General features: G+C 44.4%; 1 protein-coding gene across 2 annotated transcripts in view; it reads right to left on the reverse strand.

Annotated features, from left to right (window-relative positions):
* The window catches only part of frmd4a (FERM domain containing 4A), a gene marked incomplete at its 5' end in the record, with an annotated part of 54234 nt that extends 28801 nt beyond the window's left edge, over positions 1–25433 (reverse strand). The window contains 2 exons of one of the 2 annotated variants that reach the window (XM_079224224.1): positions 1793–1858; positions 25326–25433. In XM_079224224.1, the coding sequence (XP_079080350.1) occupies positions 1793–1858; positions 25326–25418 (159 nt within the window). Of the gene's footprint in view, positions 1–1792; positions 1859–16808; positions 16977–25325 lie in introns of those variants that run through there. The other variant, XM_079224223.1, reaches the window with a different exon arrangement.
* Between the last annotated feature and the right edge of the window lie 357 nt (positions 25434–25790).

Here is a 25790-nt window from a genome sequence, read left to right on the forward strand (position 1 = left end):
TACAAGCATCTTACTGGCCTCTTGTACATCTGCCCGACGCAGAGAGAGAGAGAGAGAGAGAGAGAGAGAGAGAGAGAGAGAGAGAGAGAGAGAGAGAGACAGCAGTTTTCTGATTTATATGACAATGGTTTGTTAATAACATCCCCTCTGCCGGATTTCTCTCTTGCTAATACCATTGCCAAACTGTAAAAATACCATTTGTTACATTGTGTATATTATGTAGTAAACATAACAGATTTTCTCCCCCACTATGTCTTCAAGTTTCTGTAAAATTCCATATAACAAAGATTTACTTCTGTTTTTATTAGACTCTACAAGTCTCTTTTGTGTATTTTCTTATTGTTTCCTTTCTCAATAGCCAAGAGGATAAAGAATGAGCAGAAGAGAGGATGGATGGATGAGATACAGAGCTGCTGCAGCTGTATTTTGAGATTTAGAAGGAGACAGAGTCGAGGCAGGTGAAGGCAAGCAAGGAGCTGAGAAAAGAAGATATGGAGAGGGAAGAGTAGAAAGTTAAGAGAGATGGAGAGAGATTGGAAGATGGGCAGAAAGAAGTAGCAATTTGAAAGAGAGGATCAGTTATGGCAGAGTAATCAAATCAGAAAGTCAGCAGAGCTATCCTCAGCTATCCCCCCATTTCTTCTCTTTATTCCCATCCCTTTAGTGTCATCTCCCGTCTCTCTATTCCTGAGCTCGCATCTCACTTTTCTCTTTTCAAACCTTCTGTGTCAATCTTTCTATTCTCCACTTGCTCTTCTTCTCCTGTTCCAGGGCAATTACCTTCTTTTGTCTTTCTCTCTTTTTCCAGTGGAACCGTGTAATGGTCAAACAGGGCTAAGGGAGGTTAAGAAGACTGGAAGGAGCTTCCCACGAAAATGCTTCAGACCAACCATGAGAGAGGTCTTATACATGATTTAGTGGATGTCGTCAACAATCAATGAAGAAAAATTGAAGTGAGGGCCACACAATTTATGAACAGTAAAAAAAACCAGCCTAATGAAATGTGTGTTAATGCGTGATATTTAAAAGCCTCCACAGTAGGGTTTAACCCTGGTTATAGAGCAGAAAGCAGACCTAAGCAGATATACAGTAGTAAATAGCTATCTAAAAGGGGAGGGGCTTTCAATGGCTAACAAGGGAGTGACGGGTGTGCTGTGGGTGCTGCTGCTTTTGGACATTACTGCAAAAATGGCCTGCTGGGAGGATTGAAGGCTGAAAGTGGGGGGAGGGGGGAAGCATGCTGCTTTGTTTTTCCTGGACGTTTGGAGGATAGGATGGAGCATTGTCAATTACACAGAGACATTTGAAGGATAAGAGGGAACCAATTACACAAACGGTCGATGTTTCTTTGTCAGATGATTTGGGGCATTTCCGAGGCATTCTGGGAAGACGTTAGGGATGGGTGATGCAAAATGAGCAGTGAAGCACGAGCTTTGAGGAAGTAAGAGTTTCTGTTTCGGACATTATTAGGACTGAACTCTGCATTGGGATGCATAGTTTCTACGGGGAGAGTAAATCAGGGCAAGGGTCTGCACGCAAGCATGCTTGTGTGTGTGTGTGTGTGTGTGTGTGTGTGTGTGTGTGTGTGTGTGTGTGTGTGTGGAGAGATCAGGTGAGCATCAAGAAAGAGCAAAGTCACCTACTGCTGACCAAATTTCCCTTGGTCAGCAGTAATGACTTCCCTCGGGACACCAGACATCACTTCTCCCTCGCTCTGAGGAAATGTGAGTCTGCAAAGAGAGACGGAAGGAAGAGAAGGAAGAGCAAGAGGGCAGGAGGAAGAGAGACTCACCTGTACAAGGAGTTCCAGCTTCCTGTCATCCAGGAGATGGACCTGACATCGCCTCCCCTCTGTCATCTGAGAAAAAAAAGACAAAGAGATGCTTGTTTATAAATCTATTATGTATTACATGTTATCCCGATACCGTTCAAAAGCAGGGTCTTCAATGATGCTATTAATACAAAGAAATGTACTTACATTTCTATTTAACATGACATGTGCTTTATGGCAAGCTAGGAGCGTATATGTGTTATCTCAGTGAAGTCTTAACAAGGTTAGCTGACCTAACTACACAATGGGCCAATAGAGTCAACGTCTCTTCCTTACTGACATTTCTAACATTCCTCCTTGACCGGAAATCCAGCAGGAAATCCATTATGGACTAAAGGGCCACAAAGAACAAAGCTTTCTGCTGACAATGTTCACTCGACTGTTTGTCTGCGTTGTTGATAGAAGGTTTGCTGAAATAGAGCTGTGAAATTGTTTTTATATCCATCTTCCAAGTTCAGGCGTAAACACTAAGCAGGTGCAATGATGAAACAGTCAACTGTGGGAAATAAGCACCAAATACAGGCGAGTTCGACCAAACATTTCACACGAGCTACAAAGCCAAGCCAATTCTCCAAGCCTGTCGGATAGTTTGCTACTGCGTGATACAATTCAAATAGGTACGTGACTACAAAAATAAAGCCAAACATTTCCAAAGAAGATCTACCAACTATGCCAGATTATTCAGCATGTTAGTGTCTGTGTGTGTGTGTGTGTGTGTGTGTGTGTGTGTGTGTGTGTGTGTGTGTGTGTGTGTGTGTGTGTGTGTTGGTGGTGTTGTCAGCATATGCAGAGATTCTCTTCAATTTAGCAGGAAGCGGGGACCCTGAGGAACAAAAACACTCCCTGGCTCCTCCCACACTTGCCTCACATTTGGGAGATGGGGAGGGACACCAGGGGTGTGTGTGTGTGTGTGTGTGTGTGTGTGTGTGTGTGTGTGTGTGTGTGTGTGTGTGAAGGGGGAGGAGGGAAAGAAAGGGGGAGAGACATTCTCATTGTCAAACATTTGATGAGAACTCTCTAAAACATAGATGCCATAAACACGAGCACAAGCGTAACCGGTTTGTAACTCTTCACCACAACGATCATATTGAGCACCCGAGGCTCTTGCAATTTAGTAAGGGTGTGTCCACAACAGACTCCTACTTTCTCACCACTCATGCCAGCTTGCATCCAGGTGGCAGGTTGGAGGTGAGAGTTTAGCAGAGAGCTGAAGATACCAGAGAACGAGAGGGAGAGGAGTGACAGAGTTGTGTCTCAACGCTCATCCCTGTGTGAACTCTGCTGAATGATAACTGCTGTGCACATGTGTGTGTGTGACTTCTAGCTGCTTTGAAAGGTTTGATTTACCCGCCCACTCCACCATTGATCTCTTGTGGTTTGAGGGTTTAGATGGGGTGCACCTGTGCACACAGTGACTGGCGCGCGCGCACACACACACACACACACACACACACACACACACACACACACACACACACACACACACACACACACAATATTGTCTTTTGTTTTCAGCTCCCACCCTCCTGTTATGGAGTTACATTACCTTTCCAAAACGTTCCATGTTTGTACTGTACACAGTGATTCTAATTACTGACATGACAACTGAGTAGAAGGTCAGTGATGTAGACATGATTAATTCGAACCAAATATCAGTAACATAACAACCCAAAGATATCAAGTGTACCAAATGTTGGTGCAGAGTTATTAGACTGTGTGCAAGTATCTCATTTCTGATAAACCTTTTGCTGGCTCAACACATCTTCGTTATTTATTTATTTGTCTTTATTAGAAGACTATAGTATACAGACGACAAAACATCTTACTTTAGTTTCCAGAATAATTTAAACTGCAATGCAGATAGTATACACACACACACACACACACACACACACACACACACACACACACACACACACACACACACACACACACACACACTGGCACTCTGTTTGAGACACCTGGGAATAGTACAAACCCTAACGTCAAGGTAACAAATCACTGCCTTGAGGCTAAAATTAGGCAGCCCAATCTGGCAGAGACAGACGCTTATTGGTTTTAGTCATACAATTCACTTTGTGGTATTGGATACATGCTACTGAGTTTCTATCCACCATGAAGCCAGATGTAATAAAGTTTCTATGAATAGCTTCTTGTCGTTACAATGTGTTGGAAAAAAAGAAATGCTGCACCATGAGGAAGATAGTTGACGTTATTTGCAAAGAGCCCCCATGGCAAAACCCATTAAAATATTTACAACCTCTTGACGCCGACCTCTAATGCATACTGTAAACATTACAATGTAGCTGCAATGAGAGAAACATGGGCTCGAAACACATGTGGTACTGGCAGCAGCATCCCCTTGTCCTGGTGTGATGCATGCTGTGCGTAATCCACCAGCATTGCTGACCCATTACTAGTCGGGTTTGTACTGACTCACTGGCAAGAAACCGGTGGAATTAAAAGACAAGACATGAAAATGAACAATGTACAAAGCAGCCATTTAAAAAAAGCTGACACCAACATGACACACACACACACACACACACACACACACACACACACACACACACACACACAGTTGTCAGTGATGCTTTGGTCGGTGCTAGCGATGGCAGTAAGCTTATCATTAGTTAGTTACCTTGCAAACAAAAGCTCTCTGCGAGGCTCCACACAAAACCGGCTCCAAGAGGACAAAAAATTGAATACAAAAAAATACAAATAATTAATCCCAAAAAGAAACGAGTCTTGTTACTGCCAGAAAATCGTCAAAAAACACGCTTTCCCCCGGCCGGCGTAGGGGAGGAGGCACATCAGCATCCATGTTAGTGACCATTAGTTAACGTTAGTTCCAACCGACGCGGCTCACTGTGTCTGGTATCCTCCAAAACGCCACGGAGACGTTACATCTCACGTCTTCGCCATTTAACGCTGGAGATAACTCGGCGGTAATTAACGGCGACCGCGGAGCGTTTTCCCCGAGGCTGGCTTCTCTCGCTCCTCCTTCCGAAAGCAGGGAGCTTCTCACGGGGCTCGTCCGACTCCGACCCCCGTTTCGCTACCGGCGCCGTGCACAAAACGGTTCGTGTGTGCGTGTGTGTGCGTGTGCGTGCGTGTGTGTGTGTGTGTGTGTGTGTGAACGTGCGGATAGCACGAGACCGTACCATCGGTCAGCAACCGAGGGGGACGACCGGAAGAAATGGCTAAAAGGGTTTTGCAGCAGCCCGCCTTCACGTTGCGAGCTATGTTTCTCGCTGTCATCGGAGTTGCTTCGAAAATACGGGAATAATGGAGGCAAGATGTGGGGGCGGGGAGAGGAGGGGGAATTTTCTGCAGCAGCTCACAGCCATGAGAAACTGCAGACCTCTCACTCCGCGCGCGCGTGCGTCAGTGTGTGTGAGTGTGCGCGCACGATTACAAACCCAAACAGACATCTGGGTCTGCAGAGCACGCCAATAGTCTGCCTTTAAAACAAGCGATGCACTGCTGGTACATAACAATGAGCAGTGATCACAGTCTGCCTACTTCATTAAACCAGCTGCACCATCAGAAATGCAGGCTTTGTGTGAGAAAGAGAGAGAGAGAGAGAGAGAGAGAGAGAGAGAGAGAGAGAGAGAGAGAGAGAGAGTGCCCCTTGAAAGACCCTCTCCTCATATGTCTTGTTTCTTTAGCTACACAGTTATATGCCAAGCCATGTGTATTTTTATGGATTTCCATAGGCCTGAAATGGTTAAATGGTTCTGCTACTCTCTCTCTCTCTCTCTCTCTCTCTCTCTCTCTCTCTCTCTCTAGCATGTCACTTCCTGTCTGCACTTTTAAAACACAACTACTTGCTCTGGTTTGTATTGCTTGAATGACTCCTGACATTCAGTCCACTGCAGCCGTTAGACTGACTGACTGTCTGTGTGTGTCTGTGCGTGTGTGTGTGTGTGTGTGTGTGTGTGTGTGTGTGTGTGTGTGTGTGCGTGTGCGTGTGCGCGGGCGTATGCGCGTGTGACCTACATTGGGCACCTGTGTTCACCTAACACAGCTGGAGCAGCAGCCGTTGAAACCACCAAGTTGTTAACATCACTCCAATTTTCGGTACCATAAATAGATACTAATGTGTGCTGTGAAGGCAGGGCTAAGGCGATACTATCAATACAGTCTTTGAATGACTTGGCAAGCATAGGCTAGTCTGTTTTCTATTATTGTGTTACAACATTAAACAACAGTAATCCCCCCAATATAAAAACTGTGAAGACACATGCAGCACATGTACAGCATGCACACATCTTCCACTTAGCTGTCAGCATCAGGGATAATTGGCCTTTTGTTGTCAAAAGACAACTTTAGCTTAACTGTTTAGATCTGTGTTGTAAATACAGTTTGTCTGAGCCAAATGTCGTTGCACCATAATTGAAATACGACAGGCGGTTCATCATTTTAAATTTGCATGTTTCATCAGAAATCTTTTCCCAGACAATAAGCTACACAAAGATGAAAAATAATTGAATGTGCTTGGCTTGAAGAGTTTTTTTGCTACCATAGTTCATGCTGCAGGCCCAAAATTCAGCTTAGTTTGCCGAATAGAAGGTCACATGAGAAACAAGGAGGTGTATCCTTTCCCCTCCCTGCTGGATTTGTCTGTTTCTGGATATTTTTGGCCTGCTCCAGACACCAGAAACTGGCCTGTCCAACTTAAATATCTCCAGATGATTCTTTCCTTGGCTTTAATACATGCGCCCGTCCCTCTTTCGTTAAATACATATCTCCCTGTATTGGTAACTTCCTCAGTTGGCTATCACAAGTGCCCTGTTGTTTGACCAATGCAAGGGAGGGAGAGAGAAGGGGACAGTCGGGTAAAACTGACAAAAGACAGAAGAGGAGGGTGGACAAAAAAATTGCAGTAGGAGAATCCTTAAACAAGTTAAAAAAAGATTTCTCCTGTTTGTAATGGAAGTTAGAAACGAGCTGAAGACGAGGGAGGACAGATTCACAGAAAAAGCCAGAGAGTAGGAGGAAGGAAGCAACGCAGGAAGGAACAATAACAAACAGCTGTGATTTAGTGAGCCTCTCTGTCCGATGCTCTTGCCCCTTAACTTCCTTATACATGGTCACCTTTCAATGACCTACAGAGCATGTTTCCAAGAGGCACAAGGTGAGAACCACTTATAGGTGTGACATATCTGGGCCCTGACAGAGCCTTGTTATGGAGCCAGTGGGCTTCTATTCTGGGCAGAGGTGTGGTCGTAATGAGGTGCTGATCTGGTGTATTTGTGTGGAGTATAGGGCTCCAAAGGGAAAAGTTCTGGATGGGTGAGGTGGGTTTAACGGGAGGTGGGTATTAGAGTCAGGTTTTAGGGTCGAGGAGGGGAACAGGGTTGATGGTCTGTGCTGGAAAAGGTAACCTATATTGGTGGAATGTGATATAAACAGTGCTGAGCGGTTAATTGAAGCAAGATGGAGAATCTCTTTAACCCTGACTGTGGGACGCTGCGGTAGGCAGTTGAGCCTGACACACACACACACACACACACACACACACACACACACACACACACACACACACACACACACACACTCCATGCTTTCCCTCTCTGTCTTGCGCTGTCTGTCTTTGTCTGCATCTCTCTCATATGTATGGAGACTAAACAAACACACACTCTTAAACACGTCACTTTGAGAGCAAACAAGGTCTGACACAAGCAGTCCTACAGTGATTTATGACGCTGAGATCATTGGAGCTGAATAAGCTGTATGACTCGTCGTCAGTTTTTAATGTAACAGTATCTGCATGTGGTGAAGATTAGATTACAACACAAGATTCAGCAAAACACACTGTATTCTACAGTTTCAGTTGAATGGGCTATTGAAAACCTGATGGAAAAATAATAGCGGGGCCAAATCCATCTTCTCCGTCCCGTGCTTCATGTAGCAAAGTGAGACGGAGCAGGGAGGGTCATGGAAAGGCAGCCAGGAATGTCTAGAGAAACGACTGACCGAGAGAGATCTGTTTTGTTTGTTCAAGTGTGTATATGTGTGTGTCTGTGAGCTCCACCCTCCCTGCCCGTGAGTGACTTTGGGACTGAAATGTGGTTCCAGTTAGGGCGTTTTTTAAAATCAGAAACACACTGGCACTTCAAACAAACTGAAGATATTTCTGTGGCCAACTCTGCTTCGTTCCTGTTTTACTACAAAGCACCATTCCCAGACTTCATCCCCCCAAAAAATCCAGGAGATCTTTCCCCACATTTTTACAAAGAAGCACAACTTTCTCTAAAGCTGTCAGATGGAGATGCTTGTGAATTTCAAACATCCCATAGGCATTTTTATGGAAACAACACTTAAAGGTGGTTTCATCAGGCACAATGAAGACATCAGAAATCATGCTTTATAGTAGTTTCTGTGTGATCCAAACTTCTCTTGTGCTGAATCCACAAATTCCATCTGGGCCTCAGTTCAACGTCGCTGTTCTCTGCATCCAGAGGAGCCTCAATCCCCCATGAATTGCATACCACTGTCTCTTGGCTCTTGCTGAAAAGTCCCAGACTGACAACAGCCTTCTTACATATGCATTACACATCAATAGTTTGCTGCAGATATACATATAAATGGGTATGGAGTAGCAGCAGCCATATATTAACTGGAGGTTCTCAAAAGAATATGCAAAAGCATATGCAAATTGTGAGCCAATGGCTTGTACTTTGCCACAGACACAGAAAAAAGGGTGAAGATAACACAGGAAGGCAGAGAGCTACTATTTTATATTGGTACTGTACATTTGAGTATGTCTTGTAGTCATAACATTAACAACCTCCGATTGTTCTTGATAAATTCCTGATTGTCTGAAATGCTTTGCTTTCATATATTCAGAGTTTCCACTGATCACACTGTCTGATCTTGAAATAATGTTTTTTTGGGAATAGCCAGCCAAACTCTTATCATTACTCATAACAGCGAGTAATGTAATATCATCATGTGCTGTACATGTAATCTTTTTTTTAGCGGCCAACTATAACCTATCCATTCAATAGACTGCTATTATTCTACTCTGCTCAGCCACTGGTTTAATGCTGTTACTTTTCTCTTCTTCTCTCCATCCATCGTGCTTGTTTCTGTTTCACTGATGCCAAAACAAAACTGGTTCAAATAAATGTACATGTGTGCACACACACACTCACACATAGCCAGAAGTTATATATAACACAAAAAGCTCTAAAACAGAACCACAGCAAATGTCTCCCTTGACGACATCCAAGCAAATAACAGCCATTCATGGGCACAGTGTGATGATGCTGCGCCACAGTGTGTCGGTTCGAGAGCAAGTCACCACTGTCCACTTTTTGCATGCTACAAACAATTTGAATGTGTGTGCACTTGAAGCTCACTCATGTCTTCTTTACATGTTTTGCATTTTTTTATGGAAATGAGCTGAATTCAAAATAGTCGAAAGGGATTATTCCACTTTGCCTATTTTCCAAAGGACGGACAAGCTGCCTTTCTTCCACGGTTCATGATTCCCTCTTTTTCAGTTTCTGCTTTTTCTTATCGGCTTTGTCCTTTACAGACACGGGTTGGACATTCCTCAAATTCCAGTCCAAATGGAGCACTTGGTTGATAAAGCCATTATAAGCACTCCGTTGCAGGTGCGTGTGTATATCTCTGCCTCTGAAAAAGTGTCTGTACCACTCTATTACTCTGTGTTTTGGATGAAATGGATATGAGGTGATTCGGTAACTGAAATAGCCTCTGAGGAAGGACAGAGGACAAAGCGTACAGAGCGAGAGGGGGAGCTAGAGCGCCGAAAGCCGAACAAGAAGAGCCGAGTGGTTCAGGATAAATATGAGTGATGTCATGTCTTTTATCTCAAGGAAACACAGTCTTAGTGATCATCGGGGTTGATCTGCAAGGATTGAGGTTATCATTGTGTGTGTGTGTGTGTGTGTGTGTGTGTGTGTGTGTGTGTCATGTGAGCCATTCACAAGGGAAGGATCTTTTACCCGTACACCTCCTCTCTTCATCTATAATTTACACAGTGAGAAATCACTGTAGACCTGAGTGACCCTGTGTTCACTGATACTTGATGCATGCAGAGAGACAAAGTGACGTAGAACGAGGTATTTGATTTTGCATAGCTAGTAGTATCCAAGTGTACAGTACGTGTGTGCGTGCGCACATGTGTCTACTCTCTTTTAGTTCCTGTAAACCAATTGAACCTTGTTGATTGATGAATCTTCATCCTTGACCTCTCTATATCTCCCTACTGCTTCTTCTGTCTTTCTTTCGGGTCTCTCATTAACAAATAAACACGCACGCACACAAGCACTGCTTGTGGCCTAAACTCAAGGGCACTGTGTACTGCAGAGCGGTTGAACTCCAGCGGCCTCTATCCCCAGTCCTGTGACTGGATAGAATACCAAACACTCTAATCATTTAGCAGGCTGAATATTAAACAGTCCTATCTGCAAACTCCTGTGTGTGTGTGTGTGTGTGTGTGTGTGTGTGTGTGTGTGTGTGTGTGTGTGTGTGTGTGTGTGTGTGTGTGTGTGTGTGTGTGTCACAGTCCTAATGTATTCCGCCATCCTATTAAACATGTACCCTGAGACCAGAACAGCAGGGGAGAGGAGAAAAGAGGGTTTTAGGTAAACACGCCCAAATCCTCTCTCTGCTTTGCTAATTTTGCCCTTGTGTGTGTGTGTGTGTGTGTGTGTGTGTGTGTGTGTGTGTGTGTGTGTGTGTGTGTGTGGGTGTGTGGGTGGGGGGGGGTGGGGGGGGTGGGGTGGGGGGGGGGTGGGGGGGGGTTGATGTGGGTGGGTGTGGGTGTCCTTCAGGGGCTACAAAGACCCTCCAGGCTAATTACGGAGACAGCCACAGAACAACATCATTCAAGGAACCGGCTTTAAGGGAGCTCGGTGAGCTTCCATCCACATAATAACTTTTAAAAGCACTTACTTCTTAAGCAAAGAGGCATGGACACAACCTGTACTGTCACACACACACACACACACACACACACACACGTTTGACCGGCTTCACTCCTCCTTGCTCTCCAACCTAGGATGCAAACAAAAGTTGTCATGGCAACTTTCCCGGAGATCTAGCCGTCTATGCCACACACACTCTGCCAGAAATGTAGGGCACGAAGAGGAGGAGGCACTGTAAGACAATGCTGAGAGACTGTAACAGGCAAATGTATGACCCAGGGGTGTAAACCTGAAGTAAAAAGGCATGCAATGAATGTCTCTCTCACAAAGAGATTCAATCCGCTTGACGACAGTGTTGTGATCCCTGGATGGCAAAAACAAGGGAATCCTTTGCTATAGTCTTCAGGTGACATAAGAGGGGTTTTGTGCAAGAACAGGATTGAAACAGGTCTATAGAAGAGAGACACAAGCACACACTTCAGCAGTGAAGACAATGAGGCAAGGGATTCACAGAGGGAGAGTCTGAAAAGGGTAAAGCAGACAGGTAGGACAGAAGATGGGAATAAAGTGGAAATGAGGCAGGCAGGCAAATAGATGCAACATAATAAAGGAAACAGAAGCTATGGAGAGATAAGAGCAGATGGTGTGAACACGCTGCAGCCTCAGACCTTTCTCTCATCGTCCCCTAGGATAAAGTCTACTGACAGATAGAGGAAGGAAAGGAGTTATGTGTCCCTCCACAGGCTCTGTCCTGCAGTCTGTCTGGCCGGCCTCCACTGTGCTCTGCAGTTGGGATTTATCCCTCCATTGCTTTGGCTCAATGTGACTGTGCTCCATTACTACACATTTGATTCCTCTGAGCCAGGGTAATGAAAAATGACCCAGCTCATCTGCAGGGAGAGCCCTTTGGCAAGTGTGTGGTCTGTGTGTGTGCAATTCCTCTTGTCCAAAGGGAATCCCGTCATTGTAAAGGTATTGAATGTCTTCCATTTGGCCATTTCGCCTCGTTGGGAGCCAGAATCTGAAGGTAGGCGGTGGAAAGCTTTTGCTCAATAAATAACAACACCTGATCAAACATGTAGCACGGTTACAGACGAGAACTCATTTTTTAGCTTTAGTGGTCGAACACACACACACACACACACACACACACACACACGCACACACACACGCACACACACAAACACACACACACAAACAGGCATGCATCATATTTCTCACTCTCATTCCTCATTCCGCATTAATGTGACTCATGGGGTAAATTGTCCTGTAACTAACTGTTTCTATAGGAAAACATACAGTGGTCAGATTATGATAGCCGAGAGGAGGCTGTGAAGTTGTGATGCAAGTAAATCACATTTTCCGCCTCACCTATGAAAGTTAACACACACAAATGTTCAAACCTCTGTTCGGTAAACATGTGGACACACTGCTGGAGGACATCACATCTATACAAACAAGAGGATCTGGGAGTCCCTCAAAGGGATTTCCTCAGATATTCACCAGATTCCCCTAGTAATCCTTCGGGATTACTATTCTATACTCAGGCCCTAACCTCTGAACTTAAAACATCATAAGCCCTTATATCCCCATCACTAATGCCACAGTTAAACCTATCACTTCACTCAATACAGGAGGACCACCTCCAAAAACCTAACATCGTGTCCGCTCTGGCCACTCACTTGTGACTCTCTGGCCACGAATCAGACACACTTAGAGGATTTAGAGGGATACCAGCCAGATGTCTCAAGTAGGCCGCTCAACCATTGCCCAATAAATCACCAGCAAGATATCGCAATCTGTGTGTTTCATCATGTTTAACATCTGAATAGTCTCCAATGTGGCAACCGATATCTGGGAAAGTGTTCATATCTGGCAATCCTTTTAAATGGATTCAAAAACAGTCAGAAAGTCTTGTATCGTGAATATTTTTGTGAGTCATGTGATTTCCTTGTAGCTTTGCTAAATGCCAAAGCAGGAATACCATCCTGATTTTATTCAATTGTATGCCTTAAATCAGAGAATCAGTCCTTTGGGAAGACTGTGTGGTACGCGTGTGAACATGCAAACGCCTTTAATTAATCAAGCAAGTGTCCGTCCTATCAAGCAGCGTGCCATATTCACACATTACCAGAAATTAGATTCCAGCTTGGCTAAGAAGCTTATGGTGCACAGTAACTAAATAACACGGCACATGAGGGAGGAGGTGTGTCGTGCTTTAAATATTTAACATATATACAAGCCTGCAAATCACCAAGAGACTCGTCATACACATCTTTATCAAACTAAATATGAATGACATTTTTTATCGTGATTTATGATTTAGAGAGTGGTGAGAAAATGGTTTCCCATGATTGAACTGTTGATGAATCTCCACATGAACCTTTTTCTTAAATTCAGACATCAACAAGTCTGGCCCCCTTTTCCTTTTTCTCTTTCACACACATTTACACTCACACACTTGGTATTTAATAAACCTGGGAATGGAGCAGTGGAAATGTTTTCCAGACCAACTATGCAAATAAGACCGTATCCCCGGGGAGACACTGTAAACGGCTTCAACCACCAGCAGAATCTACAGAGGGGTATGTGTGTGTGTTTGTGAGTGTGTGTCTATGCAGATATATCAAACACAAACATGCCTCCAGCTAGTTGCAAACTAATTAGAAAATTAAACAAATAAACAAAGCTTTGGAAAAGTTTGAAACAATGTCCGTTCTGGCCTGCAAACCCTCGCGTCACCAAACGTCTCTCTGTCGGTTCTGGGAAAATATTTTCTCACATACAGATCCTGACTTTGGCAATGAGTACAAAGATGGCTGCCAGACAGGAATAGTGATCAACATTCTTCAGTAGGAAGTCACAAGTTCAACGTCAATCTCCATCCAATAATGTCTTGGCTGGAAAACAAGGAACAAAGGAAAAAGGCTGGGAATTAGCAAGGATATGTCACTCATGTCTGTCATGAGTCTTGTTATTGACATCTGCTTCAGTGGAATATGAGAACAAATGGATGATATATTGAACATGAGTGCAGAGAGACTTATCAACCTGAACTGAGTACAATCATGTCCTGATTCAGGGGAGCTGCTGGCACTCATTGTGGACTGCTCTTCCAAGGAAACCACTTGCTTGAAAACACCACGGTTTGACTAAGCGCCCACCGCTTATCAGACCACAAACAAAAGATGGAACAGACACAAATGATCCAGCTCCACGACAGAGGAGGGGGCGATTGTGTATCTTGGTTATTTTTACTTGTGCTGCAGTGTCTCTGCTTCGTCTCATAATGGACTGGGACTCGTCGGTGGGAAAGGAGTATGATCAGTGACAGAGCTTCTCACAGGAAACAGGACCAGATGAGCTCAGTGGGAGTAAACCGGCCTGGGTTTCATTCCTAAATATGATGCAGTCGAGCCTACAAGCTAACAGAGCAGTGGGGTCTAATTAATATGCATGACAGATGTGACATAATGCAAGATTTTAAATATGTATAAAACTTTTCAGTGCAATTGCGTTGCTAGGAAACAGCTTGGATCTAAGTAAATTTGACACAGAGGAGAACCAGCTTCCTGCTAGCGACTGATATTTGCAAGCACGGAAACAGGTCTATCTAGGGTACAAGGATGTTGAACACACTCAGGATGAGTTTTGCTTGACAAGATGTCACTTCACATTCTTAAGAACGAAATAATGGTGTGCAGTAAGTCTTGTGAGATGCAGGACTGTGATGATTACAGGTAAATAAGGATTTTTTGCAAGTCGGAGGAAGTCCAACCACCTGTGTTTACTATAGTATTACCACTGCTTCTTCCCCATGCAGGATATCCTTCCTTTGGGATGGGGTCGGGTGAAAGGAAGGGGGGCTGGCAGGAAAGAAATTAGATCAATGCGACTGGAAAGCAAGTTAAGAAAATGACACAATTACCCAGAGACACTGTCTAACACAGCACAGCAGAGCACTGCCCTCACACGCCTGGCAGTACTAACCCTATTTAAAGGGTCATACCACCAGAGGAAAATGTGTGACTGGAGGTTGTTGAGTCAATATTACTCAGTCTGATGTATGAAAGTGTGAACACGCCACTACGTTCTCTCATGAGAGGAATACGTGTCTGTGTGTAGAGCAAATAACACTTCAGAAATGTTGCAGTCTGCTGGTTACTGCAACGCCAAAGCTCAATCACACAGGCTGCTGCTCCACGTGACATGCAGAGCAACTAAATGATCACCTCGACGCATGTGTCAAACACCGGAGTGCAGGAAAATATCTGGGTTGGCGTCCTGATTGAGTATTTATGACTGCTTGTGATGGATGTCTTCTCCAGTAAGAGTTGAAACGAGAGTAGAGAGATTTAAATAAGAAATGAAGAAGTAATTTAAGTCAAAGAAAAAAAAGCAAAGACAGTGTCAGAGGAAAAAGAGAGATAAGGAAACTAGTGAATAATAGTCATGTGTTTTCTTTTCAGGATGAGAGAAGAAGGTGGAAATGGTGAGAACAGGTTTATAAAATAAAAAATACACTGGTCTCCTCTCTCTGTCTCTCTCCTTTGTGTGTCTGCCAGTTGTGTGAGCCTGGGTTTCTCATTAACAATAATAGAGGAAGCCAGGCAGAGAGGCAGTGCAGTGAGCCAGGGATATCCCCATCCTGCATCCTGACACACTGACCCCTCCTTCCCTGCTTTTGCAGCTCCCTCCACTGTTAACAGCTCCACCTTGGACCATACCACTTCATCAGGCAAGAGGAAGATGCTGTTTCTAACAAATGAAAGCACTCGTCCAGAGGATGTTTGGGAAAGTGTGAAAACACCTCTGTTTGAAATGGGCTTTAGTGTGGCCTCTTTCAGAAGTTTGTGTGTTAAGGATGGGTTTGTCTTAGGGAGGCCTGGTATGTTATTTCAGTTTCCTCTGATTGTGTTGCCCTCCCTGAGGATGCTTAAACTTGGAAGCTAAATAAAATCACATCTGAAGACAAAAGTTAGAATAACAATCCAGTTTATTCCCCTCTTGAGAATATAGGAATCAGAGCAAAATGACAGGAAAAGGCACATGACGTGTGTGTTTGTGTGGTATTTAAGTTACTCCACTGATGCTGTAGGGTGATGTTGTGCTATGAGGTACAGTGTGTGCTTTTGGTATATAGCAAAAGGCCCGATGAGTCTCTCTCTGTGAGCCGGTTGGGTTTGTCCCGGTAGTGCCAGCTGCATACAGGGCAGGTGAGACGCCTGGGGAATACTAATGGATCCATGAAAGGCCTGAGTACCGATTCAGACACGGTGAAGAGAATACTGATCAACCATTTTGCTGAATCACATCTAGACAAACACATGGCCCAAAAGACACAGTCAATTTTGATAAAACAATAAACTACTGTGAAACTGTTCTTTCGAAGCACACAGACACATTTAGTGCGTCACTAGAGTTAGATTAAACGTTTCAGGCGATGGAGGCATGGGGACCGACCAGACAGCCGAAAAAACCTTGTCTGTGTGTTTGTTGTGTATCCTCCTTTCACATATCCATAGAAACACTTACCAGCTTAGCAGCTTAGTTACCCGGCTCCTTTATAGTGACCGTGGTAACACAACTTCCTGTTAAGGGTCTGCATCCTGAGAACAACAACTACTTCAAAGGAACACTCTACACAAGGACAACAACGTCAAACACAACAGTGTTTTCTGAACTTGGCAGGACAACGCTCCACATGCACCTGTGTTATAAAACTATGTCAACATATGTGTCCCATTTCACTGGCAGGAACACTGCCACTACATCTAACCCAGTTCTGTCGCCCAAACTCTGGCCCCGGTCTATCGCCTGAAGAACATACCTGGCCTACAGAACATCATCTGTTCCCTCCATGCCTCTCTCCTTTGGTCCCAAGCCTTGTCACAAGTGTGGAATCATTCATTCATAACCGTTTCCGATAATTGAATATGCTTCTCCAAAGGTGGCAAATCTTGAAGACAATAGGTGGTCGCAAATGTAATCATACCCAGTGCCTGTTTAAATGCTATGTACATGCATATCTCGTTTTTCTTTTCTGTTTGTGTATGTGAGGAGCAGCCTACCTGGTAGAGTGGCCTTGAAACACACCTGTGTGTGTGTAAGAGATGCATGGGTGCAGGAAAGTTCCTAGCATGCACACGAAGGCGCCGGAGGGCTGTCGAGGTGAGAGTCCACAGCAGACCCTGCTGAGTACAGACCGCCTCGTCTAGACCCATCAAGACTGCCTCCATTACGTCCCTGATACAAGCTCTCTCTGAGGAGAGCCCCAAATCCAGAAGTATGCACAGTATGATTTGATATCAATGAGATATCCACAGGGATCACATTACACTTTATTTGCACAGGTGAGATATCCACAGGTAAAATCCACAAAGGCCCATCGAAATTATAAGGAATTAACCTTTATTGTCCTCCTGATACCACTAAGCTCCAGCAGATAATAAGTGGGTCATCTCCAGAAGTAAGCCCGGCAGGATAGTCTCCTCTCCTGCCTCTGTCCCTCTCTGTCCTCTCAGTCTCTCTGGGATTGAGCGGTCCGATGTCTCCTCAAGGTCAAACCCTGCTGGTCCTTCTCTCCCAGTCCCACACAGCCAGTGGTCCCCGCTGACTCTTTCTCTCTTTCCTCTTTCTTTTCTTCTCACTGAAGCAAAGCACCGTCCGTCCGTTGGTCTGTACGCCACAAACACAAACATTCCCACTAAGGGAATGCAGCTGGTCTCTTAGTCTCCCTGAATGGTGGTTGTTTTTTAAAGTGATACGCACTCTCATACTGCAGCTCACCCGCATCTCACACTGCTCTCTCACTGTCTCACTTTTCAAGGAGGCGGCTCACCTCCTCACACACATGGTCAGACTCGACACTTTCAGCCTCAAAGAAAACACACACCAATCATGGTCATACTCGCAGAAAATCCTGATATTCGGTCTCCAAACTCACAAGTCACAAGTTTGCTACTCTATAACCGCACTGGGATTGTAGCCAGAATGTTTTTTTAGAAAGTGGACATTTTTTCCTCTGAGCCAGTTTTTCCAGGCCGGAGCATCTTGACCTGACCTCCAAAGAATCCAAGAAAACACAATTTATCTGCTACTCTCTACGAACTCCAAACATTATCCATGCATGATATGTGCAAAGCATGTAACTATTATTGATTACATCCAACTTGTTTATTTGAGATAGAAATCTATGAAGAAGCATATCTTACATTTGCAACAATGGCCACATGGAGGCAATACAACCCCCATATACGACCTGTGCCAAGCCAACAATCTGTGTGTTTATCCTTGCCAATCTGTGATAAACTCTTGGCTTAACAGCACTGCTAAAACAATACATCTTCCATGATCAATGTTCTCTGTGTTGTATGTGATATCGAACACAAACACCTACTTTTTCTGGTTCCAGCAGCCATTGCTTGATCTTCTGGGTCACTAAGGATTTTTGATATGTCAGTCTAGACATTTAAAAAGGAAAAAAGCTCAAATATCCAATGGTTTTTATACAGCCAAACTGATTTACTTTTTTCCCCACTTTCCTCAGAAAGCCCTGATCAATATAAAATTCAATAGCTCTGGGCTGTACAGTAATTCTCTCCCTTCCGACCAAACCCAATCTGACTGTTGGTGGATTAAATGGTCTTTCGTAGCCCACTCTGATTCATGGAGGGGTTTATTGATACAAGAGGTCACTGCTCTACTGCTGAAATGGTGTGTGTGTGTGTGTGTGTGTGTTTTCTGATTTTGTGTACAAATTATTGCATAATGCTCATACCATTTGTTTTTTACTAAATGCCACATGAACATGAGTAAATTACTGCCATGGCATTAATCAAATATAGTGCACAAAGTTTCTCTCTGGCTGTATGTGCGCTTTCTGTTTTACTCTACTCTATATACAAAGATGGCTAATTAAATGGATGGCAGAAGGCTCATTCCACAAAAATCCTAATCCTAACCCTTACCCTGATAATGCAATAAACGTGCATCTTTTAAAATGTACCAACCACTTGCTCTGAGATCCCTCGTTCCCTTCTCTCCATCTCAGGGCCCCACATTGCTTTCTCAGTGGTGTCTTGAGAAACCCATGAGGAATGTGTGGCATTCCTATAGTGTGAATTTTCCAAAATGAATCAGGGTTTGGCCGGAGCTATACATGTTCACCTTTCCGCCACTGAAATTTATGAGGGATGCAAATATTTGTTGTGGAAGGGAGGGAGGCGAGAGGTTAGGTATGACAGTGCACTGTTCCCATGATTCTGTGTGTGTGCAATGTCCCGCTGAATCCTGGGAAAGGTCACACAAGCCCTGTGATGTAAACAGTCAGCACCAGAGTGTCAGCTGGCCGGCTGTTACCATAGTACTAAGAAAAGAGAAGAAGACACAGTGATGGACAGGAATTGGCAGTCAAACAGCAGGGTAATGTATATGCTATTTCATTCTTTCTCTCATGCATTCATCCACATTTAAGTGATAAACTTCAAACCTGCACCCAGTCAGGAAAAGGAGGCCAACTTTCTCTGCTCCATCTGCTACGCTCTGTATTCTCTAACTTTCTCCTGCCTCTCTCTCTCTCTCTCTCTCTCTCTCTCTCTCTCTCTCTCTCTCTCTCTCTCTCTCTCTTTCATATTTCCTTCATATCTCTCTCTATCTCTCAATCTTTCTCCTGCTCTCTGATCTCCACTCAGGCATGTTATATTAGAGTGCAGGCAAGTCAGAGAGAGAGAGAGAGATAGAGAGAGAGAGAAAGATAGATAGAGAGAGAGAGAGAGAGAGAGCAGTGGAGGGAAATAGGTCACATACACTATAAATTCACGAGAACAATCTCAACTGAGGCACTATGGCTCACACATTTACAAAAAACGTTGTGTACAAGACAGGAGAAAGTGTATATGACACACAGGAAAAGTTGTACAGGTTTACTCGTGCACTTCTTCTGACAATATACCTGGCATCTGGCTGCAGCAGGCTTCATTTTCTTATCGGCTCATTTGCAACACAACCACCCACACACACACACATACACACACACACGCACCATCACCATGACGGAGATTATTAGTGGCATACATGTATAGACCCAGTCTGAAATTCAATTCAGATCAGTCTAGTTTAATGTGATTGCATTAGAGGTGCAAGCAAGAAAATCAATAACAAAACGTAACGTGGCTCGAGAGGGAGATGAAAGCAGGGAGCTTCTTTATGTCTATGTGTGTGAAGTGAATGTGCATGAGCTTTGGTTTTCATGTGTGCTTGGAATAATTAAAAATACAGTTTATTGTGCATGAATGCAATGAGAAACCCCCACGATGACACAAAACCTTTGAAGTATCAGGACTTGTTAGTCTCTTAAGTATAAAAGTTGACCTAGTTCATCTGTTATATGCTGTAATAGGTTATACACACATGCACAAAGGACTCAAGAAAACATGCACACACTCTCAAGTTAATCATTCCCTCCACTTTGCCTGGCAGATAAATATTAATGAGGATTACTACGTTACTGCAGTACACCCATGGGAAACCAAGAGCCCTCTCTTTCTAACCCTTTCCCGCTCTGTTTCTTTGTCACTCATACACGCACACTCACACGCACACTCACACACACGCACACACACACGCACACACGCACACACGCATACAGTCATACATCTTTAAGAAAGTCCTTACAATAGTTTTTTGTATTTTACAATATTCTCTCTTTTTCTCCCCCAACTCTCCTCTTAGACCCAGCAGGATTCACACGCAAACGTATACAATACACACACACACACACACACACACACACACACACACACACACACACACACACACACACACACACACACGCACACAAACTATGAATAAACCCCTTCATGTGAGTGAGTCACAGACAGTGCCCCCGTTCTCATCGAGTCGTGTTATCTCTGTCTAACAAAGGGAACAGATTGTGCTGGGATATTTAAGGAACATTTCGGGGTCTCCACATCCTGTTTTGGGGAAGATGGAATCCAACAGACTTCTTCCCATCAACCCACATTCATCTCTTTTTTTCCATTTTTCTCTGCTGTCTCTCCCTCTCCCTTTCTCTCTCTTTAAAGGATTCCAGACATTCATTTCTGAGAATACCAAAGAGAGACGAGGAAGAAGTCATTTTGAGCTCTGCATGAAGGTGGCAGAGGATGAAAACATCCACTGGGGATGTTTTGGCAGAGGACAGAGGCGTCCACTCTCACCATAGCTACGCTGCTAGAAAACTGTCTCCATAGAGAAACAGCTCACTAACTTCAGCCTTCACTCACAGTCAATAGGCGATCATCTCTTCATTGTTTGATCGTGCTCTGTTCAGACTTACTTTGAACTTGTACGCAGCTGTGCTGTATATGTCTATAGGTTGATTTTGGATGGGGAATAAAAGACAGGGGAAAAAAATCATAGCAGAGAGTGATGAAAGAGGCCGGGTGGAGAGGAGGGTGGGAGTCTCCCTTGTGCTCCCCCCTTTCCTCTTTTGCTCAAAAACATTCTTCCTTCTGAGCAGCCTTGGGGAGAAAAGGGGGGTCCCCTTTCATGCCGAACAGGGTGTGGTGCAAGAGGGGCCTTCAGGAGTCTTTAGCTCCAGCTACTATTCCCACATCTTTCTTTCTTCCCCTCTTTTCCCTTTTCTTTGTCTCTTTAATTGGACTGACTGACCACAGCTCTCTCACCTACAGTCCTGGGGGCAAATCAATACTGTAGCGAGGCAGAGCAGAGCTTTGGGGGCCAAAACCCAAATGGATATGTGCTAACAGAGGGATGATAAAAAGGAAACTAAACAGGAAGTCATTTTGAATGTTGTTCCTTTGCTGTCCACATCAACTCTGCAGCTGCTGAAGTGAATCGTGACTCTAATGTCCAGACAATTAGATCATTCTGATGAGAAACAAACAGAGTGTCAACCTGACCCACAGAATGCCAGAGTCCAGAGATGACCTTCTCTGTGATTGGTGCAGACAAGATGTTTAAAGGTAATGAGGATCGATCAGTATTCCTGCCTCACCACATGCTTTCAAACCCATAGTGGTAAAATACAGTCTCACTATGTGTATGTGTTCCTATTCCACTCATGAATGTGTGTGTTTTGAACATGTGCATGTGTCTCAGTCTTTATGTGTGTGTGTCTTCTCAGACAGTGATCCACCCCTCCCACCTTACAACCCTCGCTCCCCTGTGGTGCCCCTGACAACAACATGTTTCCTTGGAGAGCGATTCAGCCTCCTCCAATCTGAAATGTTTTTTGGCTGTTAGGAACAGACACCTCCCCTCCCGCCCCCCCCCCCCCCCCCCCCCCCCCCCCACACACACACACACAACCATACACACACATACACACACAAACACACATGCATGTCTCGCTCTTTCTCGCGCCCTATCTTCTTTGTTAGTTTTTTGTCTTCGTTCTTAATTTCACAGAAAAGAGCTGACATGGCATGAGGACAACAAAGGCGGAGGCTAATCCTAATTCAGGCTGCTCACCAAGGTAATCTAAACAGTAAACATCCCCAAAACGAAGAGCTATTTTCAACTGTCAACACCAACTATCCATTTATCTTCCTCATATTATGCTGTAAACACCTAGTGTTTTGCTGGGATAATCCACAAATCCTCTATCTCATTTTACTCACGCTGATACATTTCTTCATGTGTTGTCACTTTTACTCTTACTAATCTCAAAACTGTTGTAATGAAAGCCATGCAAGTGCAAGAACAAGGGGGTATGAGGGAAAAAGAAGCATGACAAGTCGATATATGAAGACAGGATTCTGAGCCACAATGACTTCTCTTGAGTAGAAGGAAAGCATGAATTGTAGAAAAGAAAGTGATTCATAGAAAAGAAAAGGAGTAATCAAGTCTGCCTCCTCTCCTATTGTTCTGGGGTTAACGGGCCGAGTTTTGTTCAGATGTCTCATAGCTGCTGTCTGTGAACAAATATGGTCTTTGTTCTCCTTGTAAATATTACTCAATTAACTGATAGAAACCCACATCCATCAGAAACAACTGACACGGACATGAAGCGATTCATCAGCATTAGATAACTGACAGGGCACAGATGAGAAAGTGGCCCTCTGCAATCTGGAAGGTGTAAATCAATCTGGAGGATCCATTTTGAAAATATCTTTTAAACAAGTTAACTAATGCTAATAGTTGTGGTGAGGAGAGGAAGTGTTCAGCCAGTGGCGATGTGCACCCGCAAACCTCTGCATGTTCTCTGGGAATACTGAGGGATATGAAAGATTTAGCTACCAAGTGTGCAAAACGCTTTTACCTGGAACTGAGGTTGCAGCAATAAACATTTCCACTACAACATCCCACTCTGCTCAGTCTGCAGCCTATAGATACAGATGTTGTCAATATTTTGTCTGTCTGCTGTCCTCTATGCAGCTCACACAGTTGCATAAGGCGGAGATTTGACAATAACGCAATGAGTTATCTAACAAGTCAGAGCAGGACTAAGCTGCAGCTGTGTATAGTGAAAGTATTTCAGAGGCTCAGAGAGGACATAGGCAGGTAAAGCCACAACACAAGAGACAGTCAACCTTTATAGAGGCTCAAGGGTAGAACGGGTAGATTACTAAGCTTTGTTCACCGAGGAGAGGTATCAGTCAGACAGTCTGATGATTTCAATTCTCTTTTAAAATCGTCTTTGCCAATTTATTGAACACCTTTATGCTTGTGCGGTTTGTTGGATTTTGAAAATCTGACGCATTTACTGCCTTGCAGAGCAAGCTGAAGCACATTCAGCATTTTTCTCGCACAATAATGCGAGAGAGCGTATGTACATCACAACAAGAGACCCTCCTTTGGTCCGTCTGCACACAGCTGGCTGCAAAAATAATGGAAGGAAGATAAATGGAGTGCAATCAAGACAGAGAGAGAGAGAGAGAGAGAGAGAGAGAGAGAGAGAGAGAGACCCCTCTCCGTTCCTGTGTAAGAAAATCTGCTTTTCGCCATTAATTAAGGTGATTTGAATGACTGTGTGTGTGTGTGTGTGTGTGTGTGTGTGTGTGTGTGTGTGTGTGTGTGTGTGTGTGTGTGCACAGGCACCAGCCAATCAACCATTAGCAATTACTTCCCTGAAAAAGGACAGCGACAATTCAGGTTCTTCCAATCAAGCAGAATTGCGACAGCCAGCCAGTTAGATCCCAGTCAATCAGTTTTCCAGCCACCACAGCATTAATGACCCACAATCTGAACTCTTTGAATACTGGGACCTAAAAACAACAGATTCTAACTGATATTGTTTGAGACCCCTCAAGTTGCTTACTTCAGTGCAACTTGGCTACAGAAGCAAATGCACCAGGTGGGTTTTATGTGAGAGGTGATGTGAAGGTTATAAAAGTTATTTTTGTGTTGGAGCAGGGTGGGAATATGAATGGGCTTATTAACGTGAAATCTGTTTACATCCAATGCATAGAAGCCATACTGTGTAATTTATGATAGCATGTGCACAGTATGTGTGTGCTTGTGTGTATAACGGTATCCTCTCTGCGTATGTACGCTAAATCAAAGAGAGAACTACAAAGAGACCAGCGTTTCCCAGAAGTCACATGCACTCTGAGAGGCGTGCTAATGAAACTGAAGTCACATTACATCAAGTGGGAAGACCACGATTTTTTAAAAGAGAGAAGAAATTAAATTTGATATGATCCTATAAGCACCTCATGATTTTGGGAAAGCAGATTGGATGAGTTGTAAGCCCAGCTCACTCATCACCTGCACACACACACACACACTGCTGGAATCTGATTCACTTAATACCAGGTTACAACATGAAAGAGTGCTGACGTGCTTCACAGAATGAATACAACGGGGAATCACACACACAAACGCTCACAGCTGCAGACTCGAGCACTGCTTTCTTTATTCACATGCAAGCTTCTCGTGATGTAAACAACAAAAAAGGTGAATCACCTGGCAGGTTTCAGCCTGTCCTTACTACTAAACTAAAGGTTAACTTTGCAACACACATTCCACATCTTAAGCTTAGCTGGAAGACTATTATCTTCTACCTTCAGTACACACCCACCAGATTTACACAAACACATAAACACTGAAGCCTCTGATCCCAGGCAGACAGACTGATACCCAGTGTGTGTGAAAAGCCCAGACGGGACAGGATCCAGCACTTTAAATCACGCTGAAGGCAAGACTTCGTGTGGCTTTGCTTGATGAAAGGAAGCTAACTCATGGCTCAAGTCAGTTCAATTGCATTGACAGTGACGGGCAAACAAGCTGCACTCAAAGCCAGCTCTCCCACAGTGGGACTTCCCTGTAACCTTGAACACCAAGGACTGCAGTGGAATACATTAGCAGTGACAGAGACAGACTGAGCTCCGGAGAGATTGACAGACTCAGACTGACAGGAAGAGAAACACAGAGAAGTATTGTCCACTGTGGAGATTAAAAGCTTTGCTCTTGACTTGCCTTCCAATTCAAATCTAATACCCTCTCCAGGATTAGCCAAGAAATCCCACTTACACACACAACAGCACGGCAAGACAAGGTCTCAAACAGGAGGGACAGACAAAGTCAGAGAAGGAGGGAGAAAGTGTGAAGGAGTGTCTTACCCTCTCTCCACTGTTCCTCCGTAGAGTCCCCACCGGCAGTTTAAGCATCAGCCGGCGGGTTCTTCCGGGCGTCATTGCTCCCTGGACCACCATAGTACGCTCCAGAGTGTGTGTGTCCGTGGGTGTGCGAGCATGTGTGCGAGATTGTGAAGTGGGTGTCCTCGCCGTCCCGTCCAGCCTGGCAGCCGGGGTTCACACGAGCTCGGCGCGCGTGTGTGTGAGGAAAGATGTGTATGATGTTAGTGTGTGTGTGTGTGTGTGTGTGGGGGGGAGTATAGCAACCCCACACTGGTTCTATGTGCCTTTCTCTGCTTCTATTAGTCTAAAAACACTTCCCATTCTGCTCTGCTCAGCTACGCTCCACTCTGCTGCTCAGGAGGTGAAAGAGTGTGTGAGAGTGTGTGAGAGGGAGAGGGAGCGCGCTTTGTCTCTCCTCTCTCTTCTCCTCTCTTCTCCAGCTCTGGC

The sequence above is a fragment of the Taurulus bubalis genome (genome assembly GCF_910589615.1).
Source record: "Taurulus bubalis genome assembly, chromosome: 9".
In the NCBI taxonomy this organism is placed as follows: Eukaryota; Metazoa; Chordata; class Actinopteri; order Perciformes; family Cottidae; genus Taurulus; species Taurulus bubalis.